At 39.7% G+C, this 20,000-nt stretch overlaps 1 protein-coding gene and 1 long non-coding RNA gene across 5 annotated transcripts in view; one reads left to right on the top strand and one right to left on the bottom strand.

Moving 5' to 3' along the window:
- The window catches only part of LOC138865907 (uncharacterized), a 35,300-nt gene that overhangs the window by 9,131 nt on the left and 6,169 nt on the right, over positions 1-20,000 (bottom strand). The gene's annotated exons all lie outside the window — the stretch shown is intronic.
- The window catches only part of futsch, a 191,367-nt gene that overhangs the window by 168,275 nt on the left and 3,092 nt on the right, over positions 1-20,000 (top strand). Inside the window, exons 5-7 of one of the 4 annotated variants that reach the window (XM_070137376.1) lie at positions 1-3,709; positions 3,767-19,178; positions 19,462-20,000. The exon at positions 1-3,709 is cut by the window's left edge and continues 2,484 nt beyond it; the exon at positions 19,462-20,000 is cut by the window's right edge and continues 3,092 nt beyond it. In XM_070137376.1, coding sequence (XP_069993477.1) covers positions 1-3,709; positions 3,767-19,178; positions 19,462-19,631 — 19,291 coding nt within the window. In that variant the 3' untranslated portion in view covers positions 19,632-20,000. Of the gene's footprint in view, positions 19,179-19,461 lie in introns of all 4 variants that reach the window. The other 3 variants (XM_070137377.1, XM_070137379.1, XM_070137375.1) reach the window with 3 other exon arrangements.

Raw genomic sequence — 20,000 nt, 5'->3', positions numbered from 1 at the left:
AATCTCCGATATTGCCAATATTCCTGGAGTACAAGAGATCAAATTAGATGAAGACACTCTACAGATTATTGACAAGCAACAGCTAGAGGAAGAAGAAAAAGACTCCTTGATACTTCATGAGGAAGGTGTTGTTGAACATGTTGAAAAGGAAGACATAATCGAAGAAGTTGAAGAGCATGTAGAAGAAGAGGCAGAGAAAGAAATTGAGGAAATAGAAGAAGAAGAAGAAGAGGAGGAGGAGGAGGAAGAAGAAGAGGAAGAAGAGGAGGAGGAGGAGGAAGAAGAGGAAGAGGAAGTCGAAGAAAGAGAGGCTGCAGTAGAAGAAAAAGAAGTAGGAGAGAGAATACGAGAAAAAGAAGTAGGTGAGGAAGAGGAGGAAGGTCCGGAGGATGAAGAGAAAGTAAGCATCACAGAAAAAGAGGATGAAGCAGAGAAAGAAAAGAAAGAAGACAAGATAGCAGAAGAGGCGAAAGAAATAGAAGATATTGCCAAATTAGACGAGAAACACGAAGCTGAAGATATCTATGAAAAGATTGAGACTGAAGACCGAGATGTCTATGCAACTCTACCAAGCAGTGCAAAGCTCACCGAATACAAAGAGAAATACGAAGAAAAACCAATCCGTGGTCTGTTTACTGGTTTTGCCATGCCTTCCGCTGAACCACAAGAAGCACCGCAGAAAGCACCGAGTCCAAAGCCCAAAGAAGAAGTCACTGTACCAACTTCCCTTCCAGAGGCAATATTCAAACCAACTGCGCCACCTGTTCATCCACGTGAGATCATAAAAACACCAGATGAAGTGGACGATCTACCCATACATGAGGAAGTCGAATCCATTGAGCATGATATTTACGAAGAAGATATCGAGATGGAGAAACCAGCTGAACAAGAACTTGAAGCAGGTTCCCCACTCCTTGAAGTAAAGGGAGAGTTACAAATTAAAGAAGAGGTAATTGCTGAAAAGCACGAAAGAGAAATAATCAAAGAAAAGAAACTACCCGAAAAAGAATTTGAAGTGGAAGAAGAAGATGAAATCTCAAGAGAAGAAAAGGTCTCAAAATCTATCGAAGACTTTGAAGCAAAATACGCAGAGTTTAAGGCGACTGCTGTCTCTGAAGTCATCCAGAGAGGAGAAGTCATTGCTGAAACAAAAGAAATAAAGAAGAAAGTGGACAAAGTAGAATTACTGAAGGACATTGCACAGACCCTAGAAGAAAGAGACGAAAAGACTGTGATTAAAGAAAAGGTATCTTCGCCGGAGGTTTCCGAAGAAATCGAGATGCCTGTCGTCAAAGACAAAAAGCCTGTCAAAGCAGTGACACCATATGAGGAACTTGACTTTGACAAAATCCCAGAAAAGGAAAGAAGAGTGGAAGACGAAAAGGATATCGATGAACTTGAATTTGAGAGTAAAGAAATCTTGGAAGTAAAGGAGAAGGAAATTACCGAAATGATGGAAAAGGATGAAGTGAGAAAGCGAGTGGAGAAAGAGGAAATCATTACTACCGATGAAGCCATAACTGAACTTGATAAGAAAGAAGCTTACAGAGCTAAGACACTGCTTACCGAAGAACTCCTGGAAAAGGAGTTTGTAACAGAAGATATTCTAAAGAAGGGCAAACCTGTTTCAGAAGAAATCCTTGAAGCAAAGAAGGTTTCCCCTGAAGACACACTTTTGAAAGAAAAAGTGATCACGGAAGAAATGCAAGAAGAAAAGGAAAAAACCAAAAAGGAAGAAGTGAAAATGGAGGAGATTGTAGCTAAAGACAAACTAGAAGAGAAGATCACGACAGAAGTAACTAAGAAGGAGGAGGTAGTAGCTAAAGACAAATTAGAAGAAATCACGAAAGAGGAAGAAGTAACTAAGAAGGAGGAAGTAGTAACTAAAGACGAACTTGAAGAGAAGATCACGAAAGAGGAAGAAATTAAGAAGGAGGAAGTAGTAACTAAAGACAAACTTGAAGAGAAGATCACGAAAGAGGAAGAAATTAAGGAGGAAGTAGTAACTAAAGACAAACTTGAAGAGAAGATCACGAAAGAGGAAGAAATTAAGAAGGAGGAAGTAGTAACTAAAGACAAACTTGAAGAGAAGATCACAAAAGAGGAAGAAATTAAGGAGGACGTAGTAACCAAAGAAAAATTAGAAGAGAAAGTCACAAAAGAGGAAGAAATTAAGAAGGAGGAAGTAGTAACTAAAGACAAACTTGAAGAGAAGATCACGAAAGAGGAAGAAATTAAGAAGGAGGAAGTAGTAACTAAAGACAAACTTGAAGAGAAGATCACGAAAGAGGAAGAAATTAAGAAGGAGGAAGTAGTAACTAAAGACAAATTGGAAGAGAAGATCACGAAAGAGGAAGAAATTAAGAAGGAGGAAGTTATAACTAAAGACAAACTTCAAGAGGAGATCACGAAAGAGGAAGAAATTAAGGAGGAAGTAGTAACCAAAGAAAAATTAGAAGAGGAAGAAATTAAGAAGGAGGAAGTAGTGACTAAAGACAAACTTGAAGAGAAGATCACGAAAGAGGAAGAAATTAAGGAGGAAGTAGTAACCAAAGAAAAAATAGAAGAGAAAGTCACAAAAGAGGAAGAAATTAAGAAGGAGGAATTAGTAACTAAAGACAAATTTGAAGAGAAGATCACAAAAGAGGAAGAAATTAAGAAGGAGGAAGTAGTAACTAAAGACAAATTGGAAGAGAAGATCACGAAAGAGGAAGAAATTAAGAAGGAGGAAGTAGTAACTAAAGACAAATTGGAAGAGAAGATCACGAAAGAGGAAGAAATGAAGGAGGAGGAAGTAGTAACTAAAGACAAATTGGAAGAGAAGGTGACGAAAGAGGAAGTAACTGAAGAGGTCTCGATTCGCGATATCGTCTCGAAGGAGGACATTGAAACAATTGTAAAGGAAGAAAAGATGACCGAGGAAAAAATCACGAAAGAAGACGCAAAGGAAGAGAAAGAAGTGGAAGAAATTGCAAAAGAAGACATCCTTAAGAAGGGCATCACAGAACAAGAGGAAGTAGTAACTAAAGACAAACTTGAAGAGAAGATCACGAAAGAGGAAGAAATTAAGAAGGAGGAAGTAGTAACTAAAGACAAATTAGATGAGAAAGTCACGAAAGAGGAAGAGGAAGTAACTAAGGAGGAAATAGTAACTAAAGACAAACTAGAAGAGGTCACGAAAGAGGATGTAACCAAGAAAGAGGAGGTAGTAACCAAAGACAAATTAGAAGAAGTCACAAAGGAGGAAGAAATTAAGAAGGAGGAAGTAGTAACCAAAGACAAACTTGAAGAGAAGATCACGAAAGAGGAAGAGGAAATTACTAAGAAGGAGGAGGTAATAATTAAAGACAAATTAGAAGAGAAGATCACGAAAGAGGAAGAAATTAAGAAGGAGGAGGTAATAACCAAAGACAAATTAGAAGTCACAAAAGAGGAAGAAATTAAGAAGGAGGAAGTAGTAACCAAAGACAAACTTGAAGAGAAGATCACGAAAGAGGAAGAAATTAAGAAGGAGGAAGTAGTAACCAAAGAAAAATTAGAAGAGAAAGTAATGAAAGAGGAGGAAGAAATTAAGAAGGAGGAAGTAGTAACTAAAGACAAATTAGAAGAGAAGATAACGAAAGAGGAAGAAATTAAGAAGGAGGAGGTAGTAACTAAAGACAAATTAGAAGAGAAGATCACGAAAGAAGAAGAAATTAAGGAGGAAGTAGTAACTAAAGACAAACTTGAAGATATCACGAAAGAGGAAGAAATTAAGAAGGAGGAGGTAGTAACCAAAGACAAATTGGAAGAGAAGATCACGAAAGAGGAAGAAATTAAGAAGGAGGAGGTAGTAACTAAAGACAAATTAGAAGAGAAGATCACGAAAGAAGAAGAAATTAAGGAGGAAGTAGTAACTAAAGACAAACTTGAAGATATCACGAAAGAGGAAGAAATTAAGAAGGAGGAGGTAGTAACTAAAGACAAATTAGAAGAGAAGATAACGAAAGAGGAAGAAATTAAGAAGGAGGAGGTAGTAACTAAAGACAAATTAGAAGAGAAGATCACGAAAGAAGAAGAAATTAAGGAGGAGGAAGTAGTAACTAAAGACAAACTTGAAGATATCACGAAAGAGGAAGAAATTAAGAAGGAGGAGGTAGTAACCAAAGACAAATTGGAAGAGAAGATCACGAAAGAGGAAGAAATTAAGAAGGAGGAGGTAGTAACTAAAGCCAAATTAGAAGAGAAGATCACGAAAGAAGAAGAAATTAAGGAGGAGGAAGTAGTAACCAAAGACAAATTAGAAGAGAAGATCACAAAAGAGGAAGAAATTAAGAAGGAGGAAGTAGTAACTAAAGACAAACTTGAAGATATCACGAAAGAGGAAGAAATTAAGAAGGAGGAGGTAGTAACCAAAGACAAACTTGAAGATATCACGAAAGAGGAAGAAATTAAGAAGGAGGAAGTAGTAACTAAAGACAAACTTGAAGATATCACGAAAGAGGAAGAAATTAAGAAGGAGGAGGTAGTAACCAAAGACAAACTAGAAGAGAAAGTCACAAAAGAGGAAGAAATTAAGAAGGAGGAGGTAGTAACTAAAGACAAATTAGAAGAGAAGATCACGAAAGAAGAAGAAATTAAGGAGGAAGTAGTAACCAAAGAAAAAATAGAAGAGGAAGAAATTAAGGAAGAAGTAGTAACTAAAGACAAATTGGAAGAGAAGGTGACGAAAGAGGAAGTAACTGAAGAGGTCTCGATTCGCGATATCGTCTCGAAGGAGGACATTGAAACAATTGTAAAGGAAGAAAAGATAACCGAGGAAAAAATCACGAAAGAAGTCACAAAGGAAGAGAAAGAAGTGGAAGAAATTGCGAAAGAAGACATCCTTAAGAAGGGCATCACAGAACAAGAGAAATTAAAAGAAACTGCCGAAGCGAAACTCGCGAAGGAAGAAATCGTAAAGAAAGACTCAATACAAGAGATTCTAGAAGAAGTAAAGATCACAAAAGAACTTGCAATGAAGGATTTGGAAGAACAAAAGATCACAAAGGAAGAAGTTGAAGAAATTATCACCAAAGAAGAAGTTTCTAAGAAAGCATTTGAAGAAGTTCCAAAGAAGGATGTTGGCGAAAAGATCACAAAGGAAGAAGTTTCTAAGAAAGAAGCTGAAGAAATTATCACAAAGGAAGAAGTAGAAAAGATCACAAAGGAAGAAGTAGAAAAGATCACAAAGGAAGAAGTTGAAGAAAAGATCACAAAGGAAGAAGTTGAAGAAAAGATCACAAAGGAAGAAGTTGAAGAAAAGATCACAAAGGAAGAAGTTGAAGAAAAGATCACAAAGGAAGAAGTCACTAAGAAAGAAGTTGAAGAAAAGATCACAAAGGAAGAAGTTCCCAAGAAAGAAGTTGAAGAAAAGATCACAAAGGAAGAAGTTGAAGAAAAGATTACAAAGGAAGAAGTTGAAGAAAAGATCACAAAGGAAGAAGTTCCCAAGAAAGAAGTTGAAGAGAAAATCACAAAGGAGGAAGTTCCTACGAAAGAAGTTGAAAAAATCACAAAGGAAGAAATTGAAGAAAAGATCATAAAGGAAGAAATTAAAGAGGAAAAGATCACAAAGGAGGAAGTTCTGATGAAAGAAATGGAAGAAGAAAAAATCACGAAGGCCACCGAAGGGGAAATAGTTTCTGAGGAAGTCTTCAAAGAAATCCTAAAGAAGGAAGAAAAGGTAGTTACAGAATCCGTAGAAGAAGAGATTACAAAGGAGGAAATTTCCGTCTCAACGACAGTGGAAGAGGAGATGAAGTTATCAAAGAAGGAAGTTGTCGAGGAAGACAAGATTTCAAAGAAGGAAATCGTGGAAGAAGAGAAGATTTCAAAGGAAGAAATATCCATAAAGGAAGTTGTTGAAGAAGAGAGGATTTCAAAGGAGGTTACAGAGGAAGAGAAAATCTCTAAGGTCGAAATTACCGAAGAAAAAGCTACAACAGAAGACATATTATGGGCGCAAGAAAAAATAGACTTTGCAAAAGAAAAGGTAATATCTGAGGAAGAAATTGTGAAAGGCATAACAAAAGAAGAAATAGCTAAACAAGAGAAGTTGACGAAAGAAGAAAAGGAAGTGCAAGAAACTGTGAAAGCAACGACCACAAAGGAAGAAGTATCAAAGACGGAGAGTATAGAAGAAATAGTTACCAAAGAAGAAGTGACAAAAGCAGTAACTGTAACTGAGATGGTGTCAAAGGAAGGAATTCCAAAAGAAACAGTAGAAGAAAAGTTGATAACGGACGAATTCACGAAAGAAATTCTTAAGAAGGAAGGAAAGATTGAGAAGGAGGATATTGTAGAGGTAACTTCAAAGGAAGACATTTCAGTGAAAATGACTGTGGACGAAGAAAAGATCACGAAAGAAGAAAAGGAGCTTCTCTCAAAAGAGGAAGTGGCCAAGGAGGACACTGCCAAGGAAAAGGGTCTTGACATTAAGGTTAAAGAATTTCCCAAAACGGAAGAGGGGAAACCACTGATAAAGGAAGAGAAGCCCTCAAAGGAAGAAATGCCGGAAAAAGACATTGCCTTGGATGAGAAAGTGCCAAAAGAAGATATTCTAAAGAAAGATACAGAAAGGAAAGAAATTACAGAGCAAATCTTTAAGAAGGAAGAAATGTTTGATGTCACTAAGGAAGTAAAGGTTGCTAAAGAGGAGGTAACTGAAGCGGTTACTGAAGACGTAATTGTTGTTAAAGGAGAAATTGCAAAGGCAACAGAAAAAACTGTAACCGACTTTACCACAGTGACAAGTGAAGAAGAGGAGGGAACGCGAGGTGTGAAGCGAGACCATTCCCCATCAGAAAGTGTTGAGAGTAGCATTAGTAGTGACATCAGTGGTAAGCCTCCCCCTAGTGATGATGCTTTACAAATTGAAGAACAGATTATTAGTGACAAAGTGAGTGAGAAAGGCATAAAATCTGAATCAGACACAACTGAAAAATCAGATATTTTAGCGCCTGTGTCCCCTACAAGTGATGTATCCGTTAGTGCCAAGAGCGACATTCTTTCTAAAGACGTTTTAGGAAAAGACATTCCAAAAGATATTTCAGAAGAATACAAAGAAAAAGCTCCCATATCCCCAACGAGTGACGTATCAATCAGCACAAAGAGTGACGCCTTCAAAGAAGAATATATGGAAAAGGTAACAAAGATAAGTGACACTTCAAGTGTAAAGAGTGACATAAGTGACAGGGAAATTACAGAACTAAAGGTTTCAGTTGATGTCACTAAAAAGCCAACTGACGAATCCCTAGCATCGTTGTCACCAAAGAGTGACATCTCAGTCAGTGCAAAGAGCGATACTAGTGCTAAAGTTCCTGAAGAATCAACCACCGCCGAAATAGATGGTAAAGATGAAGCCCCGGAATCACCCAGGAGTGACATTTCAGTCAGTGTCAAGGATGAAATAGCAATGGATATGGAAAAAGTAAGCGAAAAGAGGAAAAGCATTACAAAAGATCTTGAAGCTCCAGAAACAGCAAAGGAGCCTACTGCACCGGCAGAAAAAGCCACTGAAAAAGTTCCTATTTCTCCCACAAGTGATCTTTCAGTCAGTGTAGCTAGTGATATTAGTGCCAGAGAACTTATGAGCGACTTAACCTCTAAAAAAGAGGACACTATGAAAATAGACGTGACCAGCAAACCTACTGTTGAACCTTCAATTTCCCCGGTAAGTGACATCTCTGTTAGTGCTAAGAGTGATGTTAGTTCTAAGAAGGAAGACATATTTGGTATTGATGTGTCAAAGAAACCAACAGAAGAGGCACCTATTTCTCCCAAGAGTGACATCTCTGTTAGTGCTAAGAGTGATGTTAGTTCTAAGAAGGAAGACATATTTGGTGTCGATGTATCAAAGAAACCAACAGAAGAGGCACCTATTTCTCCCACGAGTGACATCTCTGTTAGTGCTAAGAGTGATGTAAGTTCTAAGAAGGAAGACATATTTGGTGTCGATGTATCAAAGAAACCAACAGAAGAGGCACCTATTTCTCCCAAGAGTGACATTTCTGTTAGTGCTAAGAGTGATGTAAGTTCTAAGAAGGAAGATATATTTGGTGTTGATGTGTCAAAGAAACCAACAGAAGAGGCACCTATTTCTCCCAAGAGTGACATCAGTATTAGTGCTAAGAGTGACGTTAGTTCTAAGAAGGAAGACATATTTGGTGTCGATGTATCTAAGAAACCAACAGAAGAGGCACCTATTTCTCCCAAGAGTGACATTTCTGTTAGTGCTAAGAGTGATGTTAGTTCTAAGAAGGAAGACATATTTGGTATTGATGTATCAAAGAAACCAACAGAAGAGGCACCTATTTCTCCCAAGAGTGACATCTCTGTTAGTGCTAAGAGTGACGTTAGTTCTAAGAAGGAAGACATATTTGGCTTTGATGTGTCTAAGAAACCAACAGAAGAGGCACCTATTTCTCCCAAGAGTGACATCTCTGTTAGTGCTAAGAGTGATGTTAGTTCTAAGAAGGAAGACATATTTGGTATTGATGTGTCAAAGAAACCAACAGAAGAGGCACCTATTTCTCCCAAGAGTGACATCAGTATTAGTGCTAAGAGTGATGTAAGTTCCAAGAAGGAAGACATATTTGGCTTTGATGTGTCTAAGAAACCAACAGAAGAGGCACCTATTTCTCCCAAGAGTGACATCTCTGTTAGTGCTAAGAGTGATGTTAGTTCTAAGAAGGAAGACATATTTGGTATTGATGTGTCAAAGAAACCAACAGAAGAGGCACCTATTTCTCCCAAGAGTGACATCTCTGTTAGTGCTAAGAGTGACGTTAGTTCCAAGAAGGAAGACATATTTGGTATTGATGTATCAAAGAAACCAACAGAAGAGGCACCTATTTCTCCCAAGAGTGACATCTCTGTTAGTGCTAAGAGTGATGTTAGTTCTAAGAAGGAAGACATATTTGGTATTGATGTGTCAAAGAAACCAACAGAAGAGGCACCTATTTCTCCCAAGAGTGACATCTCTGTTAGTGCTAAGAGTGATGTTAGTTCTAAGAAGGAAGACATATTTGGTATTGATGTGTCAAAGAAACCAACAGAAGAGGCACCTATTTCTCCCAAGAGTGACATCTCTGTTAGTGCTAAGAGTGATGTTAGTTCCAAGAAGGAAGACATATTTGGTGTCGATGTATCAAAGAAACCAACAGAAGAGGCACCTATTTCTCCCAAGAGTGACATCTCTGTTAGTGCTAAGAGTGATGTTAGTTCCAAGAAGGAAGACATATTTGGTGTCGATGTATCAAAGAAACCAACAGAAGAGGCACCTATTTCTCCCAAGAGTGACATCTCTGTTAGTGCTAAGAGTGATGTTAGTTCCAAGAAGGAAGACATATTTGGTGTCGATGTATCAAAGAAACCAACAGAAGAGGCACCTATTTCTCCCAAGAGTGACATCTCTGTTAGTGCTAAGAGTGATGTTAGTTCTAAGAAGGAAGACATATTTGGTATTGATGTGTCTAAGAAACCAACAGAAGAGGCACCTATTTCTCCCAAGAGTGACATCTCTGTTAGTGCTAAGAGTGATGTAAGTTCTAAGAAGGAAGACATATTTGGTGTCGATGTATCAAAGAAACCAACAGAAGAGGCACCTATTTCTCCCAAGAGTGACATCTCTGTTAGTGCTAAGAGTGATGTTAGTTCTAAGAAGGAAGACATATTTGGTATTGATGTGTCTAAGAAACCAACAGAAGAGGCACCTATTTCTCCCAAGAGTGACATCTCTGTTAGTGCTAAGAGTGATGTAAGTTCTAAGAAGGAAGACATATTTGGTGTCGATGTATCAAAGAAACCAACAGAAGAGGCACCTATTTCTCCCAAGAGTGACATCAGTATTAGTGCTAAGAGTGATGTTAGTTCTAAGAAGGAAGACATATTTGGTATTGATGTATCAAAGAAACCAACAGAAGAGGCACCTATTTCTCCCAAGAGTGACATCTCTGTTAGTGCCAAGAGTGACGTTAGTTCCAAGAAGGAAGACATATTTGGTGTTGATGTGTCTAAGATACCAACAGAAGAGGCACCTATTTCTCCCAAGAGTGACATCTCTGTTAGTGGTAAGAGTGATGTTAGTTCTAAGAAGGAAGACATATTTGGTATTGATGTGTCTAAGAAACCAACAGAAGAGGCACCTCTTTCTCCCAAGAGTGACATCTCTGTTAGTGGTAAGAGTGATGTTAGTTCTAAGAAGGAAGACATATTTGGTATTGATGTATCAAAGAAACCAACAGAAGAGGCACCTATTTCTCCCAAGAGTGACATCTCTGTTAGTGCTAAGAGTGATGTTAGTTCTAAGAAGGAAGACATATTTGGTGTCGATGTATCAAAGAAACCAACAGAAGAGGCACCTATTTCTCCCAAGAGTGACATCTCCGTTAGTGCTAAGAGTGATGTAAGTTCTAAGAAGGAAGACATATTTGGTATTGATGTGTCTAAGAAACCAACAGACGAGGCACCTATTTCTCCCAAGAGTGACATCAGTATTAGTGCTAAGAGTGATGTTAGTTCCAAGAAGGAAGACATTTTTGGTGTTGATGTGTCTAAGAAACCAACAGAAGAGGCACCTATTTCTCCCAAGAGTGACATCTCTGTTAGTGCTAAGAGTGATGTAAGTTCTAAGAAGGAAGACATATTTGGTATTGATGTGTCTAAGAAACCAACAGAAGAGGCACCTATTTCTCCCAAGAGTGACATCTCTGTTAGTGCTAAGAGTGATGTTAGTTCTAAGAAGGAAGACATATTTGGTATTGATGTGTCTAAGAAACCAACAGAAGAGGCACCTCTTTCTCCCAAGAGTGACATCTCTGTTAGTGCTAAGAGTGATGTTAGTTCTAAGAAGGAAGACATATTTGGTGTTGATGTGTCTAAGAAACCAACAGAAGAGGCACCTCTTTCTCCCAAGAGTGACATCTCTGTTAGTGCTAAGAGTGATGTTAGTTCTAAGAAGGAAGACATATTTGGTGTCGATGTATCAAAGAAACCAACAGAAGAGGCACCTATTTCTCCCAAGAGTGACATCTCTGTTAGTGCTAAGAGTGATGTTAGTTCTAAGAAGGAAGACATATTTGGTATTGATGTGTCTAAGAAACCAACAGAAGAGGCACCTCTTTCTCCCAAGAGTGACATCTCTGTTAGTGCTAAGAGTGATGTTAGTTCTAAGAAGGAAGACATATTTGGTATTGATGTGTCTAAGAAACCAACAGAAGAGGCACCTATTTCTCCCAAGAGTGACATCTCTGTTAGTGCTAAGAGTGATGTTAGTTCTAAGAAGGAAGACATATTTGGTATTGATGTATCAAAGAAACCAACAGAAGAGGCACCTATTTCTCCCAAGAGTGACATCTCTGTTAGTGCTAAGAGTGATGTTAGTTCTAAGAAGGAAGACATATTTGGTGTTGATGTGTCTAAGAAACCAACAGAAGAGGCACCTATTTCTCCCAAGAGTGACATCTCTGTTAGTGCTAAGAGTGATGTTAGTTCTAAGAAGGAAGACATATTTGGTATTGATGTGTCTAAGAAACCAACAGAAGAGGCACCTATTTCTCCCAAGAGTGACATCTCTGTTAGTGCTAAGAGTGATGTAAGTTCTAAGAAGGAAGACATATTTGGTATTGATGTGTCTAAGAAACCAACAGAAGAGGCACCTATTTCTCCCAAGAGTGACATCTCTGTTAGTGCTAAGAGTGATGTTAGTTCTAAGAAGGAAGACATATTTGGTGTCGATGTATCAAAGAAACCAACAGAAGAGGCACCTATTTCTCCCAAGAGTGACATCTCTGTTAGTGCTAAGAGTGATGTAAGTTCTAAGAAGGAAGACATATTTGGTATTGATGTGTCCAAGAAACCAACAGAAGAGGCACCTCTTTCTCCCAAGAGTGACATCTCTGTTAGTGCTAAGAGTGATGTTAGTTCTAAGAAGGAAGACATATTTGGTGTCGATGTGTCTAAGAAACCAACAGAAGAGGCACCTATTTCTCCCAAGAGTGACATCTCTGTTAGTGCTAAGAGTGATGTAAGTTCTAAGAAGGAAGACATATTTGGTGTCGATGTATCAAAGAAACCAACAGAAGAGGCACCTATTTCTCCCAAGAGTGACATCTCTGTTAGTGCTAAGAGTGACGTTAGTTCCAAGAAGGAAGACATATTTGGTGTTGATGTGTCTAAGAAACCATCAGAAGAGGCACCTGTTTCTCCCAAGAGTGACATCAGTATTAGTGCCAAGAGTGATGTTAGTTCTAAGAAGGAAGAAACTGTAGGTACTGATTTAAGTTCTAAGAAAGAAGCTTTAGATATTGATGTATCTAAGAAAGCAACTGAGGAAGCCTTAACTTCTCCAAAAAGTGACATTTCTGTTAGCACAAAAAGTGATATATCATCTAGAAAAGAAGATGCGCTCGATATTGGTGTCATGAAGAAATCATTTGATGAAACTGTAAGTCTTAAGAGTGACATCAGCTCTAAGAAAGAAGACATGACCACAAAGTCAAAGGATGAAGCTCCAATGTCACCAAAGAGCGATATTTCTATCAGTGCTAAGAGTGATTTTAGCTCAAGTCCAAAGGAGGAAGTAGGTCTTTTGATGATTGATACTACGAAAAAGCCTCTTGACGCCGCACCAGAATCTCCAAAGAGTGACATATCTGTGAGTGAGAAAAGTGATACTAGTTCTAAAGCTGGTAAAGAGAGCATTACAAAGAGTATCACAGAAGATATGCCACTGTCATCAAAGAGTGATATTTCTGTCAGTGCCAAAAGTGACACAAGTTCTTTGGCTGGGAAGTTGGAACCCTTGACAGTTGAAGTTTCAAAGGTATCTACTGAACAGAAATCATTGTCTAGTGATAAATCTGAGAGTGTTAAGAGTGACAAGAGCTCTAAGGATGAACCAAAGAAAAGTGAAATTCCAGTTTCTCCAAAGAGTGACATCTCGCTTAGCCTAAAAAGTGACGTTATTCCCGAAGATGTATTGCATAAGCCCATGGATGCAGCACCCGTATCCCCTAAGAGTGACACTTCTCTTAGTGCTAAGAGTGATGTTAGCTCTAAGGATGTTTCCAAGAAGTTAACTGACAAAGTGCCACTTTCTCCTAAGAGCGATGCCAGTCTTAAGAGTGATACTGATAAATCTGACATGCTCACTACAAAAGGAAAAGTTAAAGCAGAAATGCCTTCAGAAAGTGTCAAAGTGACACAGCCTTATTTGGATTCAGGTGTTAGTGAAGAGCCAGTATATGCTATGCTAAAAGCAGAACGTGCAGAAATTGTAACCGTTTCTCCCGACACCACACCAGGATCGACACCACTGTCGCCAACCTCACGTGAGGTCGGTGCACCTTTCCCTGTTACATCCAGCTTTACTACAGCTGCAGTTCAAAGAGAGAAGTCGGATGTCATGACATCCTCAATTTATGAAGAAACAACTGCTACATTTACAGAGGATATTACTGATGCAATGGCTACATCTGTGCATGGAGGTTTTGACATTATGACTTCTTCTATGTATGAGCCCAGTGAAGATCTCATGTCTTCGTCCATGTATGGAGAAGATTTTATTACACATGGTGTACTTGATGAGGACACTAAATATACATTACAAGAATCTACTGTGGCCTTAACCAAAACTGACAAGCCTGGAGACATGATGTCAGCTTCAATGTATGGCACCCTTGCTGGAGATGACCTTCAGAAGTCCACAGATGAAACTCTCCCAAGTGTCTCACGCAGTAAGACACAGCTGGATGATCAAAAGTCTACACCTTATACTGAATCTCCTCGTAGTGATCTGTCCTCTGATGCGCATCATATGCCCTCAATGTCACCACGTAGTGATGGGTATGAAGCTGAATTAAGTGGTCAGTTTGAGGGCCGTGATGAAGATCAGCCTCCAGCTTCTCCGCGTTCAGATATCTCATCCATATCAGACATTGTTCGACGAGAACAAAAACATCCCGTGACTGAAAAGTCTATGATGGAGACCAGCATGGTTGTGATGGATAGCGGTCGGTCTATGTCTCCAAAAAGTGATACCACTGTAAGTGATATAGCAGCAAAGGATGGGTTAGACTCATTAGATTCCTTTAGACTACAACCTGTCCTTGACACAGATAGAGAGGCAGATGAAGGAAAGCCCATTTCTCCTCGCAGTGACACTTCCGGAAAAAGTGAAGCTTCTGGAAAGGATTCAGCTTATGATGACCGGGACAAATTATCTAGTCTGGAAAGTCAGACCCTGCCATCTATTACAAGTGACATAAAAATGTCAGAACAGACATCTGTTGTAGAGAAGCGTGTAGGCCTACAAGAAACTCTAGCTTCAGCAAAAACGATGCTTATAAGTGAAGTTTCAACTACAGATAAATTCCAAAAGGTTTCTGAATCTGTTTCTGAAAGCACAAAGAGTGATAGCACTACAGTATTTTCGACTGTCCATAGGTCGACTACCGAGGTCAGTAGCAAAGATAGCACAAAGGTTATGGTTGACAAATCAGATGTGTCCAAAAGCACAAAGTCAGAAACATTAACAGATGTTGCATCTCTGAAGACTAAAACAGGTATTGAAGATGAAACATCTGTTAGTTATAAGGGAGAAGCGACATACTCAGAAACTCAAGAAGCCATAATGGTATCTCCAAAAAGTGACGCTTCTGCAAGCTCAAAGAGTGACGTTACGTCTGTAGATGCAAAGGACCTGCCAAAGGATCCATCATACCTTGGTGAACAACCTAAAGTAACAACAGGATCGTCTGAGAGTGACATATCTGAAGGCATATTTAAAGAAGAAATCAGTGAGACTGTGAAATCATTTACAGAAGCGTTTGGAGTCAGTGAAGTGGTTCAGGGAATCAAAACGGCTGTGACCACAAGTAAGACTTCCTTCCAAGATTTCAAGGAACCTGCTTCTCCACCTCCTTCACCAGTAAAATCCATAGGTAAACCTGATTTCCCAGTTTCGTCAAGCACATCATCCCTCCAAGAAAGTGAATCTTCAGTTTTTGGTAAAGCTGAATCAGTTACCAAAGATGAAATCAAGAGTAAAGACACAACCTTTACTTCATCTGTAACAGCAGAAGAATCTTCTACAACTAGTTCACTCACACGAACACTCGTATCATCAGTACATGACTCATCTATATCAACCTCAACCACTACAACATCAGCATCTAAACCTGCATTTACTGTTGCTGATGACAAAAAACTATCTGATCTTCCTGTATCTAAGCCAGTCAAAGGAGATGACAGAAGACCATCATCTGATAAGTCTTCGTCACCTCCTCCACCCTCCTCTTCCTTCTCCTCCTCCAGTGGTGTTGAGGGTATTGTGAAAGAGGTTAAAGAAGGTAAAGACCATATCGAAACAACTTCAGCTATAATTGCAGAAAAGCTCATGGCTGAAGTTGAAGAGATAACTTCAAGCAAGACACAAACTTCAACCTCCGAGCAAGTGTCAACCGAAGAGTACAAGTCTGTCACTGCCATTACTGATAAGTCTAGTTCTGTTAAGGAAACATTATCCACTGTAGTATCTTCACAGGCGACTCATATTAAGGATAGTCAGGAATTTAGTAGCACCAGCCACTTTATGAAGGAAAAGGAACACACTGAGGAGACTACAGACCAAAAGGAAATATCAGAAAAGTACTTCACAAGTGTAAAACCCAAAATGGATACTGAAACTATTATGCAGAGCATAGTTAGTGCTGAACCTGCAGAAATGGTTAGGACCTATGATGAGCCATCAGATTCTGAAACCGTTTCCACAAAGACTGTAATAAGGCGAACGATTGTTAGTGGTGAACCAACAGAAACAGTTGAAACAATTGATGAGCCTTCAGAGACTGAATCCATAACTAAGAGAATTGTTAGAACTGTTGTTACTGAAGGTGATCCCACTGAATACACAGAGACTTACGAAGAGCCTACTGATTCTGAAACTATAACAACAAGGAGAATTGTAAGGCGAGTCATTGTTCATGAAGGAGAGCCAGTAGAGACGGTAGAGTCATTCGAAGAACCAGATTCTGACACAGTAACTACAAAGATCATTAAAACTATTGATGGGGTTGAACCAAGTGAAATGGAAGAAGTATATGATGAACCAACTGATTCCAAGACTGTGACAACGAGGAGAATTGTAAAACGAACTATCATTAGTGGAGGTGAACCAACAGAATCAATAGAAACTGTAGAAGAGCCATCTGAGACCACTACAAGGACAATTATTAGAAGAACCATTGTCAGTGGTGGTGAACCAACTGAAACTGTAGAGACTGTAGAAGAACCTTCAGAATCTGCGTCTGTTACCAGGACCACAATAAAGCGAACCATTATTAGTGGAAGTGAACCCTCTGAGACAGTAGAGACTATGGAAGAACCATCAGAATCAGGTACCGTTACTAAGAGAACTATCATCAGGAGAACCATAGTCAGCGGTGGTGAACCAGTTGAAACTGTTGAGTCTGTAGAAGAACCTTCGGAATCTGAATCTGTTACAAGAACCACTGTAAAGAGAACCATCATCAGTGGAAGTGAACCATCCGAGACAGTAGAGACTATGGAAGAACCATCAGAATCAGGTACCGTTACTAAGAGAACTATCATCAGGAGAACCATTGTCAGCGGTGGTGAACCAGTTGAAACTGTTGAGACTGTAGAAGAACCTTCAGAATCTGAATCTGATGAATCTGTTACAAGAACCACTGTAAAGAGAACCATCATCAGTGGAAGTGAACCATCCGAAACATTTGAGACTGTAGAAGAACCATCAGAATCAGGTACTGTTACTAAGAGAACTATCATCAGGAGAACCATTGTCAGCGGTGGCGAACCAGTTGAAACTGTTGAGACAGTAGAAGGACCTTCGGAATCTGAATCTGTTACTAGAACCACTGTAAAGAGAACCATCATCAGTGGAAGTGAACCATCCGAGACAGTAGAGACTGTGGAAGAACCATCAGAATCAGGTACCGTTACTAAGAGAACTATCATCAGGAGAACCATTGTCAGCGGTGGTGAACCAGTTGAAACTGTTGAGACTGTAGAAGAACCTTCAGAATCCGAGTCTGTTACTAGAACCACTGTAAAGAGAACCATCATCAGTGGAAGTGAACCATCTGAGACAGTTGAGACTGTGGAAGAACCGTCAGACTCAGGTACAGTTACCAAGAGAACAGTTATAAGAAGAACAATTGTTGGCAGTGGTGAACCGACAGAAACTGTGGAGACTGTAGAAGAACCTTTGGAATCTGATGCTTTAACAAGAACAACCATTAGGCGAACTATTATAACAGGAGGTGAACCCACCGAGACTGTTGAAACAGTTGACGGAACAGAAGCCACAGGTACATCAGAAGAATCAGATTCTGGGTCTGTAACAAAAACAATTATTAAGCGAACCATCATCACTGGAAGTGAACCTACTGAAACAGTAGAAACTATTCAGGAATCCTCAGATTCTACAGATGCATCATCACATACAGTTGTGAGGAAGACAACTTTTACAAGTGGTGATGAAAAGACAGAGACAACAGAGAAAGTGCAAAGGCCCACTGGCGATAAGTCTGTGACATCTGTAATGAGAACCATCGAAGGAAAGGAACCATCAAGTCTAGGAATGGGTGAATTGCCTTCGGAGAGCAGAATCATCAGTACACTAAAGGAGTCATCAATCAGTTCTCTGGAGTCGTCAGATAGTTTTGAAATGAAATCCGAATCCACAAAATCTACATCAGAAACAAGTGAAAGCAAGAGGACTGTCAGTTCAGAAGAATCTGTGAAAACTTCATCTAGCAGTAAATTCAGTTCTGACATTTCAAAATCCAGCTCTGAGACTACCCATGAGGATATCAGAAGTTCAAGGGAATCTGTCTCAACAAGTGAAGAGAGCACAATGCATGAAGGTCAGAGAATTAGTTCCATCAGAAAGTCTTCAACAAGCAGCACAGAGGGTACTCCAGGTAGCCCAAGGACTGGACGTGTAGTAGTAAGGAAAGTCACAACAGTGATCACAAAATACTATGAAGATGGGGAAGAAGTTCAGACAGAGGAAATGCCTGGTGGAGAAGTTGTTGAAGTTCTCGGTGACCAACAAATTTCAGAAGATATTATGCGAAAAATTTCTGGTTCCTCATCACCATCTCCAATTACCCGCAGAAAACATTCCAGTGGAGTACCTGGATCAATGACCTACACCACTTCACACTCACTCTCTGGTCCTTGGACAAGTGACGAATCTCTCAGTGGTGAGCCAACTGTTATTACACGTACTACTCGCACTGTTACAACAGACAGCGATACTGATGCCTCTGAAGGTGTGAAGGCTAGCACTGTCACCACAGTCACTCGACGGATGGTGGGTGATGATGTATCTGATAAAGAAGAACGACCTCGATCTGCTAGCAGTGATGCAAGCAGTAGAGAAGCTTTTATGTCATCACTCAAAGAAACACGTTCTGAGGCAAGAGATGCAGTTAGCAAAGTTTCTACTAGTCAGCACCCATCTACAGCATATACTACACACTACGGTGCCACAGGTTTGCAGTACCAAGAAGAGTATGATGATGAGCCTGTGTATGAGTACCATCCTCCTTCTGGAGCCCACATGGATCAGTTCATGTACGGTGAGCAAGCTGGGGACTATGATAATGGAAATCTTCCATCTCGAGCTATGGAGCCATCTATGGCCGAGAGCGAAGACAAGCTTAATAGAAACCAGGCATGGAAAACAACCAAGGCATCAAGCAAAGAAGAGGGATCAACCACCTCTATTACATCTGTAACTACTACAACATCTGCTTCAAAAGAAAGTGATGTAGCACGTGATGCCAAAGATACCCTGCAGAAGTGGGGAAAGCCTCTCGGCCTACCATCACCAGTGCCTGCACCCGCACCACTTCAGCCCTCAGATAACCCAAGTACACACACCCCACGCAGAGAGCGCAAAACAAGCAGGAAGTCGAAGAGAACAGTTGCACCAGTTTATCTGGATTTGGCGTATGTGCCTCATGCTGCTAACCCAAATTACTCCAATGTTGATTTCTTCAGGAGAGTGAGAGCGCGATATTACGTCTTCTCAGGCATCGACCCTGGCAGGGAGGTGCTTGATGCCCTCCTCCAGGCCAAGATGGAATGGGAAGATAAAGAATTGGGTAAGTTTTGCTTTGGTCATCCGAGAAATTTCTTAATCCTTTGCAGTGTTCCAGTTTTTGCAACAAAGTTAATATTGTGTTATTCTAGGAATGATTGCTGAACTCAGGATACAGCCTCTTTGAATTGAAGCTTCTTATTTTGGATTCTACATTTCTAACTTCATATTTCTGAAAATCATCTCATAAAATATGTAGATTTTCCATTAGTATATGCATGTTTTATTATATAACCTTTGATGCCAGTTAAACTGTGTTGTCAAATATTTGTATATTTAATTTTCAGAGGTAACGATCATTCCCACCTATGACACTGACGCTCTGGGCTACTGGGTGGCTGCCAACGAAGACGCACTCATCGCCAACAAAATTGACCTCGCCCCATCAGCTTCACGTTGTACTATCAACTTGCAAGATCATGAGACGAGCTGCAACGCCTATCGTCTTGAGTTCTGAGCAACTTGAGACATCCCCTCTTCGCCCGTGTTCGACCACCAATAGACATCCATGCCCGACTTGTGCTTAGGGGTGTTGTGCTCTGGGCACTCGACAACCCCTTCCCCGCTGCCTTCCACAAGAATTTGAGCTCTTACTAAGCCGTCTGTGTCCTCAAATCCTAGTGATTAGTGCTGACTAGGCCATCCACAGTATTTTCGTTGAATGACCTTTTCACATGAATGTGAAATAAAGTTTTTTTGTTCTACAAAGTGTAGTACCTTTGTCTTTCGAGACAGAAGTCATAACAAGGTTCGTGATAATGGATTTTGATTTATTGGAAAAAGGATGGTATTCCACTGGATTTAACAAGAAAAGTGAATGTTCTGC

Source organism: Penaeus vannamei, chromosome 23, assembly GCF_042767895.1.
Source record: "Penaeus vannamei isolate JL-2024 chromosome 23, ASM4276789v1, whole genome shotgun sequence".
Lineage (NCBI taxonomy): Eukaryota > Metazoa > Arthropoda > Malacostraca > Decapoda > Penaeidae > Penaeus > Penaeus vannamei.
The sequence above is the reverse complement of the archived record's forward strand: the minus strand, read 5'-3'. Positions and strand labels throughout refer to the sequence as shown.